Raw genomic sequence first — 9,720 nt, 5'->3', positions numbered from 1 at the left:
AGCCAGTACGAGCCCTGCCTTTACCTGTCCTGCGCCCAGTGACCTGTCCTATGTCTAATAAACTCTTTTTGGGTTCCACTCTGAGTACATTGTGTCTACTAGTACTACTACTACTAATAATGTTTTATGTTTATATTAATATCTAAAGGTTGATAATAAAATGAAAAAGCCCCTTAAGATTTTATTGGGAATAACGTTTAATTGGATAAAGGCCTATGACAACCTTAAAGGCCTTACCTCTGACAATAACTGATTTTCATATTTAATTTCCCCAAAGTAAATTCAAAAATCTGATTCTTGTTTATCTGATTCAACATGCACAGACAGTATAATATTATTGTTAACTGAGTATGTACACACAAATAATCACAGGCTATACAGTCCAGACAAAGATGCTCCTGTGGTTCTAATGTAATCATTCATGTTTATTTTAAGCATGGCTTGTATGGAAAATTCTCATCAATCATTTTGTATCATGCTTACACTAGAGGAAAATCTAAGCTTGAAAAACTTCCCTCATTCCGCAATAAAGGACAGGATGTTGGCTATAGTACTAGGAAAATGTACAGCTTTCAGCCTAGTGAACATAACTTGATTTGAATATAAGGCAGTTCAGATCCTTAGATAAATAGCATGTAAAAAATTTTAAAAATAAAAATTCAGCAAAACATTGGAATTTCATTTCAGAAAAGAATACAAAGTCAGTAGCAGATGACCTGAGATACCTGTCCCTGTCATGGGGATAAGTCTGTTGTCCATCACCAGAAACTCAGAGTAGCGCTAGGTGCACAGAGTTTTTGTGCCACTTCTTCCTTCCCATCACAGCAGAGCTTATCCTCATCAGGTCAGCCACTTAGTAACAAGGTAGAGAGAGGTATGAAGAGGAAATCATATTCAAAGTCAAATCCACTCAATGATCAGTTTATTTCACAACAATTACTATGAATCTTCTGGTAAAATTCACTTAGCAAAAACAGACACTAATTTCTCTCTTACCTTAAAGGAATCATTCTTCAGCCTTTTTAGTATCTTTGTTGTTTTTACGTGAGCTTTTCCTCTTACTGTCTAGCACATCAGTCTTCGCCTGATCCAGAGTTCGCAGTAGGCACATGGTGTCAAATCCCTCGTCACCAGCCTCATGCAACAACTCAAGCACCTGTTAATGAAACATTTAACTCCTTTCTCAAAGCAAAAGCAACAGCAAATACAAGTGACATATTTTAATCACCATTCAGTATCAGTGTTGGCACCTACCTGCAGACATTTAAAAGATTTGAGTTCACTCAGGTTCTCCTGCAGGAACAGCAGATAGATGCTGAGATCATTGTAGAAGGGTGTGACCAAACCCAAAGCACCGAATCCTGGTAGCATCTCATAAGGCTTGAGGAAGCTGGAGCTCTGGCGAGCTGGTCCAAGAGCAGCATATACCACCAGTGGAACAAGAAGCACATACACCCCCAAGTTGATGTAGCTGAGCAGCCTGAATACACCCACTGCTGCAAGTTTGCACTGGACTGCAGATGGCACTGTGCTGTCATTTTTTAGCAGTCCGGTCTGCAGGTCACAGGGAAACTCATCTGTGAGGGAGGCCAGTTGGATGTAATAGCCGAGGTAGAGGCAGGCCAGCAGGAGGCTCAGCAAAGTCAGGCTTCGACATGCCAGGTATTTGACCGCGAGGCAGTGAGAGGAGCGTTTGGTCTTCAGATACTGTTCCACTAAAGGGTATTTGCTGCAGCCCTCAGTCAGGTCCAGAGCATTACTGTAGAATTAAGGTGCATGGGTAATTAGCATGAAACAATAACATGTTTTTATCTGAAAAAAAAAAGTTGCTTGATTGAAATATGAACAAAACTTTCCCCATATCTTATTCAAAGCAAATGAACAATGCCTTTGGCTACGTGTTTTACCAGACACTTGCAAACCTTCATGACACATATTCACTGGATTCAAGACTTGTCACATAACACCCACAATACAAATGTGCATTCAGTTAAATTTTATGAGACTGACTCAATGATCTTCGTGTTCTAATAATTTAACGTCCCTTAGTGGAGATTATAATGTAATTACAGCATCTTTAAACTTACAGTATACTCATCGAATAAGGTTTTGTATAAGCATTTGAAAACCTGCTGAAAACCAGTACAGGAAGCTGAAGCTCCAGTCTTGCTTTTTTGGTTCAGTCTTTCTTCAGTGTCATTTTCTGATGCTGCAGGCAAATGCTGTCAGCGAGAAAGCCTCAAAACTCACAGTACACCACCTGCCCAGCATCAGATAACAGACAGACAAAGTGAGCATTTAGCAGCTTAAGAGCCAGATACTTCTCCTAGAATTTGGTATAGACCAAACTAGAGTTAGAAGGACAGTAAATATTAGACATTCATCTGGTGGCAGGAAATATGACTCTAAATGAATACTACTGTTACTCTGTATCTGCTGGATGTGTAAACAGACAGCTGTAAGGTGGTAATACTGTATGTTAGCGCTATGTGTGCAATTTGTTCTGCTGCCCTCAAGTGACCCAAAACATCAACAAATGCAGGTTTAAACAAGATCCTGCCAATTTTCCCCAACAGTTAGCGGTCAAAGTTCACGATGCCCCATACTACATACTTAAATGTGGTCTATCACCAAACTGTATGATAGTCCCTTTTAGGACTGTAAATCAACATTTTAATACAGCAACATCACACTCTCTTCAAAACAGAAAATTAAAAGAGGTTTAAAGCAATTGCTTTTGATACAAGTGCGTGTTGTGACTGCCAGATACTGCCCCAGAGGGAAACAGTGAGTAAAACTGGTGACAGAGTATGGTATTTACCATTGGGTGTCCTCTGGTGTATCCTTGTTATCTAAGGATGCCAGATTCTTTGCCAGTTTTATGGCATGATTATAGAAGCGATCCAGCTCCTCCATGATAAAATTAAGGTCAGATGAGAGGTGCGGAGCTGCAGTCAAACGCCACAGCAGAGCAGGGATGTAGAGGAGGGTCGCCAGTAGGAGCAGGATGTATGGGAAGAACTGAAGGAGTCAGAGGAAGGGGTGAAAACACAACAGATGAACAACACATTCAAAAAATGGCATAAAAATCCAACTTTGATTTTTGGACATTATTAATGTAACTATAATCTTAGAAAGCACACAGTGTGAAGTGTACTTGGTTTCAAGCCTGTCTCACTAGTCAAGCAGTTACTTCCCAAAACTTTGAATGTCTTCATCATCACCATCATTTATTCACTCACAACCATGAATACATGGTGTGGAGTGCAAACATAACAGTCAAAGACATTACCCAAATAAGACATGCAGCAGAACATTTTCATTTAAACAAAGGTAATACATTCTTCAAAACAGCACCCAATTGTCTAATCATTTTTGGCCTATCTGCTTGCAACAATAGTATTACTTTAAACATAGAAGGGGATTTGAAATAATACTTTGGCAAATAATTTCTCTATAATACTTAATACAGGGTGAGCCATGGAAAAGTAGCCCACCTCCAACTTATCTTGTCATACTATTGCCGGCGATAGTATGACAAGATGAGTTGGAGGTGGGCTACTTTTCCGTGACCCACCCTGTATTGATATTTTTACATTAAAAGAAAATATGAACTTCATCACCCACTAAACTGTCATTAAACAGATTACAGAACCTCTGACCTCTAACCAAACCTTTATATCATCCAACCACCTTAGGTAATTTTAGTATTATTCAGTCTCATGTTACATATGGCTTGTCTGTATGCTTTCACATAATAGATCTTTTTCCATCTTAATTTCTTGTTTGAATTTTATATATAGATCACAAGATAACATGTTTTTAACTCACTCTGCCATTTTTACAAGAACTGGTCTTTCAACCACTGTTCCACAGTTGGTTTCAACCAATTAATGTCATGACAATGTTGTGCTGTTCATACATAAGACAAACCACATTTGTCTAATATCCTCTTAATCTGAAGCAGCGATGGGGACACATATATCCTATTACCATACAAACTAAGTAAACAAGTATATATAATCTTACATACTTAGTGTCTTTACCTCTTAACAAACCACCCCAAAAGCCAGTAAGGCTTTTTTTGACTATAACATTGAGTGGGTACCTTCCCACCATAAACCAAATCATTACAAGTTGACATTTTAACTTTTACCATAACTTTGTTATAGTTAAGACATTTCATATGCAATTCTCCCAGTACATCAAACCTTTCAGACCCCCATACATCACATGCATATAGCATAATTGGTTTTACTAACTTATCAGAAAGGTTTATCATAGTGTCTCTAAAGAGCAAACATAACTCTGGAAGCTTGATTATACTGCTCCTGTATAGTATGTTTAAATGAACCACTGTGATTCATTATCACACCAAGCTATTTAAAACAATGAACAATCATTACATTTTCTTCACTACATGTAAACTTAAGATTACTAATGTTGACTTTTCCATGACCCAAGATCATAACTTTAGTTTTTTTTTACCGTTAAGTGCCATTTTCCATTCCTTACAGAAATCACACATATAATCCTGGGCTTTCTGAAGCCCATTTTTTGTTGAAGACATCATTATCGTATCATCCACATACATCGATACCATAAGTTTAAAATAGCCATCTATCTGTGTATCACCCAGCTGTATAGGGTGACAGCCATTAAGCAACAAATATTCCTCTAAATCATTAATGAACAAAGCAAATAATAAGAGTGATAGAAGTTGGTCTAACTCTTGCTAAACTTACAAAAACTCAGATCTACTACTGTTGGCAAAACATGTGATTTTATACTGTTGTACATATTTCTAATACTTCCAAAATGTTCTTTAAAACCAGTTTTCAATCATTTATACCATAATGCATCTCTTCATACTAAATCAAATGCCTGACCCTGGACTGGTATTATGGATTTGATTGTGTTTTCTGGACTTCTGCACAGTTTGCTGTTAGTTGTGAACAGTAAAGAGACAGATATCTACTTTATCTCGTCTGGCGTTATAATTGAGTCCACCTCAAACATTACTGACAGCTTTACTTGCCAATCCTGACATTCGGCCCTGTTACTTAATTTAGAATATGACATATATTTGGCAATACCTTAAGCGATTAATGCTATTAAGTCTTAAATGTATCAAGACTTTAAAAAACATCACAATGCAAACATTACCAAACTCGCAGCACTCATTATTCTCCCTGCCAGTGTACCTACCTTGTGTAGCCATAGTGGCGAACCGACCGCTTTTTGCTGCACTGCTGCCCAACAGAAAGAGTCCATGTATATTGCCTGCCTCAAGGAGAAGTGAGAGGGAGCGAAGCAGCTGATCTGGGTGCCTGGGTGACAAGGGCGAAGATGTGTTCAGCGCTCACAAGCATTTTGGTGATTTAGCCAAGCACTGCAACAAATATCTGTCTTCCCACTCATGGCCTAATTTGTTGGTGTGTTGTTTTCAGAATACTTTATGTCAATAATTATGACATTTCCTGTTATGGCAGGGGTATAACAGGAAGTTCAGTCAGGCATGTACAATTCACTAGTGACCCAGATTGTCACCTGACAGTAATATGTTAGTAGCAACAAATAATTTTTATCACTTTTAAAAATCAGCTAATTATTCTCTCAGTTAATCTAATACTTTTTTATTCTGTAAAATTTTCCAAAAGTAGTAGATAAATGAACATTAGGTGATGTCTTCAGATTGCTTCTTTTTTCAATCACTCATATATTCGGCCATAATGTCCCTGCAGATTCTCAGTCATCCAGGCCATACAGTAGTAAGCTGAAAAAACTTAGAAAAATCAACTGGACTAGATTTTTAGGTTCAAGACACCAACTGGGAGAAACCAGAAACAAGAGGGATACCACTGTCATCCCTTATGTGGCTGGTTTATCAAAGAAGTTAAAAAGGATCTTTCACAACCACAATATCCCAGTTAACTTTAAACCAGGGAACACCCTGCGGCAGAGACTGGTCCACCCGAAGGACAAAACACCCAGACATAAACAGAGTGATGTGGTGTATGCAATTAAGTGTAGTCAGGAGTGTAACGATGTGTACATTGGTGAAACTAAGCAGCCGCTTCACAAACGCATGGCCCAACACAGGAGGGCCAACTCCAGTGGACCAAAGTCAGCAGTCCACCTCCACCTGAAGGACAAAGGACATTCTTTTAAGGACAGTGAGGTCCAGATCCTCTCCAGAGAACATCGCTGGTTTGAGAGGAGTTAAGAAAGCTATTTTTGTCCAATTAGAACACCCCTCACTAAATAGGGGTGGTGGACTAAGACACAACTTGTCTTCCATCTACAATCCTGTTTTGAGATGTCTGCCCAAACATGCCCACCAGGACAATAGGCGTTGGTCCACAGGAAAGGATTCAAGGACAGGTAACGACTCTCACTGATACTGGGCTACAACATTGTTGGCCATCAAAGGACTCAAACACCACCGATGGCGATAAATATCTCCGACTCAATGCCAGTCAGGCAGAACTGATGAAGAGGTGAAACGTCTTCGACCTAAAAACCTAGTCCAGTTGATTTTTCTAAGTTTTTTTCAACTCAGTCATAATGCAATATTAACAAAAGCATCAAGTCTGCACACTGGAGAGCTAAATCCACCAAATGTGGAGGATCTTTTTTATTGATAATAGACTTAACAATTACCCTAATAATTGCCTTTCCATCTTGTGCCAATAAACTAATCAATTAACAAATTGATGCACCTCTAATACTAGTTATCAAAACTCTGCTTAACTTGCTTTGTTTTATGAAAAGTGGAAATAATGATCCACTTATATTTTGATAGGGCCATATAAATAATTTAGTGATTGTTTCTTGCTGCCACATTTCTGCCTGAACACTGATGTACTGTCATTTTGTACAGTGAGCCTTTTTCACAGAGTAAACATTACATGTCACAGTAGGAAAAGCTGATCATTTATCACTCAGGTCTAGGTCAAGTCAACATATCTGCTGTGTAAAAAAGTCAAGGCATCTCATATTTCTCAGTTTAAAAGACAGTCCTCTTCCTGTGTTTCATGTATCTAATGCAGTAGGGAAAATCAGTGTGGGATTTTGGCCATATTGTCTTTGAGTCTTAGGCTCTCTCACTAATGGATGCTCTGTTTTGAGTATCTCTGGCAGGACTGTCAGTGCTCTACAGATAATGGCAACCACAACAGACTGCAGGCATTATAACCCGAGCTGATTACTGTAAAAATCTGTTTAGCTGATGGAGCTGTAGCTATTGTGTTGACACTAAAGAGGGTGTCATTAAGATTAACAGTACTTGCATATACATCATCTTGTGTTTGTTTATGTAAACTATTCTGCAAATCACATGGGACCAGCTTTGTGTATAAGGGTATAATTACATGTACAAGAGTCCGTCTTAACGTGAAACTGCCCATACACATGTGGCCACAGTTTCCATCACCACCACCACCAGCAGCAGCAGCAGTGCACCCCTGCCAATCTGTCTGGGCATGAGCTATGCAGAGGAGTAGAGACTTCAGCCACACCTTCCTATAGACTATGGGCACACCTCTGTCTTTTTTTGTTTGTTTTGGCTATTTAAGTAAATATTAATCCCCTACAAATATCTGTTTGATACAGCTCTGCATATACGTGTGGTGTTAAAGGATGCTCACAAATTTTAACGACTCACCAACTGAAATCTCTTGGGCGAAAGCGAGCGAGATGAGAAACAAAGGCAGTCCCACCGCTAGGAACGTGACTATTTTGTCCATGGTCAGCTCCAGACGCACGCCTTTATACTTCCCCTCGGTGGCGTCCTTCAACAGAAAGTCTGAAAAAACGTACTCCGTGGCTACGTGGGCAATCGCCATGACAAAGGGGAACAAAGACAAAAAAGTCGGTGTTATCTAAATTTTGGAAGAGTCCGTTGCTTCTCAGTTAGCCAAAAGCGAATTGTGTCTGAGGTTCAAATGAATGAAAGATGTCCCGCAGAGTAGAAATGTGAATAATGTAGAAAACACCGAGCTTTTATTGCTGACCCATCTCCATCCTAAGATGGGACTGATGATTGAACCCGCTGTCCCGTTACTATACCCCTCACATCACTGACAACACGGGGGAGCTTGCTGCCTGACAGACGCTAGAGGGCGCTACTGTGCCGCAAAAGTGCCCACGCAAAGCAACAACACTCAATCAAGTCAAAGCCTTTATTTTTGAGTGGCATGAGATCATTAACGTAGGTCCAGTTTCTAATTAAATTAATTTGCTTACTTATTCTGCTGCTTATTTGCAGTTTTTAGGAACTTTTTAATTAGTGTTGGCTAGTATTCATGTGTTTTATTCTAAATGAAAGCAGCAATACCAAAATATGAGCTAAAAGAAATGCCCCTTTAAAGTATTATGATGTTTTTAATAGCATTGGATTACAACTCATGCATTTAAATGTAAGCATAATTTTTATATTGCATTTGGTCAAGGTGGACTTAATTTGAACTACAACCATGCTGTTGCATGGTTCTCACTTTAATTTATTATGGGTCAATTGTACATTAATAAGCATTACTGTAAATGCACCAGAATTAGCCAAAGGGCGATTTGTCATCTGTAGTCCCTGGACAGATGTTTAAAAAGGGGTTACAAAATAATGAAAGTTATGAATAAACATAGGTGAAATTAAGAACATTACCAGAACTCATCATCTACAGTTTCAGTAACAGCAGTAACAGACAGCAAATAGCACAGTACAGACAGACTGACAGCAGCAAGGTGGGAATGATGTTTATGTTTATAGTGCTGCATGCTAACAGTGATATGAGAAATTACCATAGAATGGATAGATACATTCTAGCTGGTTCTGTTGACATATAAGTTCTTATGAACCTTTGTATGGATCTGAAAATTTAAAGTCTGAATTTAACCTAATTTTCACCTGAGCCTTGAATCAAATGCTTGGTCTATCAAGATTTTTGTATTCTGATACAGCCTGTAGCCTCTCCCCTGAAACACTGGAACTGTTTTTCTCTGTGCAGAACATTCCATTTTAGACATGTTTGGTTGTAGCATGCTTTAGGCATGCTGCTAAATGAAGCCTGGAATTTGTAAGTTTATTAGCAACACATTAATACTGTTGCAATGCACATAAATTTTATATGTCATTTGCATACATAAATACATACATAAATTCAAGTTGTCCGTGGTCGCGCCACCTGTGCATGTAGTGGCCCGGGGCCCTCGGCTCCAAACAAAACTTCATTGTACGTGTCACAATGTTACAGTGACAATAAAAATAAAGCTTCTTCTTCATCATTTGGATGTTAGGATCAAGACATGCAGATGGAAGATCATTGATATATAATGAAAATAGCAATGGACCCAAATCAGATCCCCGTGGGACGCCTAGAGACAAAGTGCAGATAAATGATGATTCTATACTTGGACCCACTGAGATCAATTGAACAAATATGATTCAGCTGTTTTTAGTGCATCTGAAAAAAGTCAATAGCAAGAAGAACTCCAATGCTCTGAACAACGAACACAGTACCAACAGTACCACCTTTATCCATTAGACTTTTTAGAAGGTTAATCTTTTTTGTATTAAAAAAGTGGCTGTCTTTGATTAAAATCTAAGAGCACTGGGTGCAGGGCAAATGAGTATTTAAATGACAAATGATTTGTTCAGCTACCAGCTTCTCTGTAGACGCTGTAGGTAAAATGTCGATTGGTTTGTAGGGATCTCCTTTAGGT

At 38.7% G+C, this 9,720-nt stretch overlaps 1 protein-coding gene across 1 annotated transcript; it reads right to left on the bottom strand.

Moving 5' to 3' along the window:
• Nucleotides 1–257: 257 nt before the first annotated feature.
• Nucleotides 258–8,107, bottom strand: LOC109958004 (pannexin-1). The gene is made up of 6 exons (XM_020596304.1): nt 7,667–8,107; nt 5,209–5,330; nt 2,822–3,021; nt 1,255–1,759; nt 997–1,156; nt 258–852 (listed from the first exon to the last, which is right to left on the bottom strand). Exons 1-5 carry the CDS (start codon nt 7,845–7,847, stop codon nt 1,007–1,009), a joined length of 1,158 nt encoding a protein of 385 aa, XP_020451960.1. The 5' UTR covers nt 7,848–8,107; the 3' UTR covers nt 258–852; nt 997–1,006.
• Between the last annotated feature and the right edge of the window lie 1,613 nt (nt 8,108–9,720).

Source organism: Monopterus albus, unplaced genomic scaffold, assembly GCF_001952655.1.
Source record: "Monopterus albus unplaced genomic scaffold, M_albus_1.0 scaffold29.1, whole genome shotgun sequence".
In the NCBI taxonomy this organism is placed as follows: domain Eukaryota; kingdom Metazoa; phylum Chordata; class Actinopteri; order Synbranchiformes; family Synbranchidae; genus Monopterus; species Monopterus albus.
Note: the sequence above shows the minus strand (reverse complement) of the source record. Positions and strands in the feature narration are given on the sequence as shown.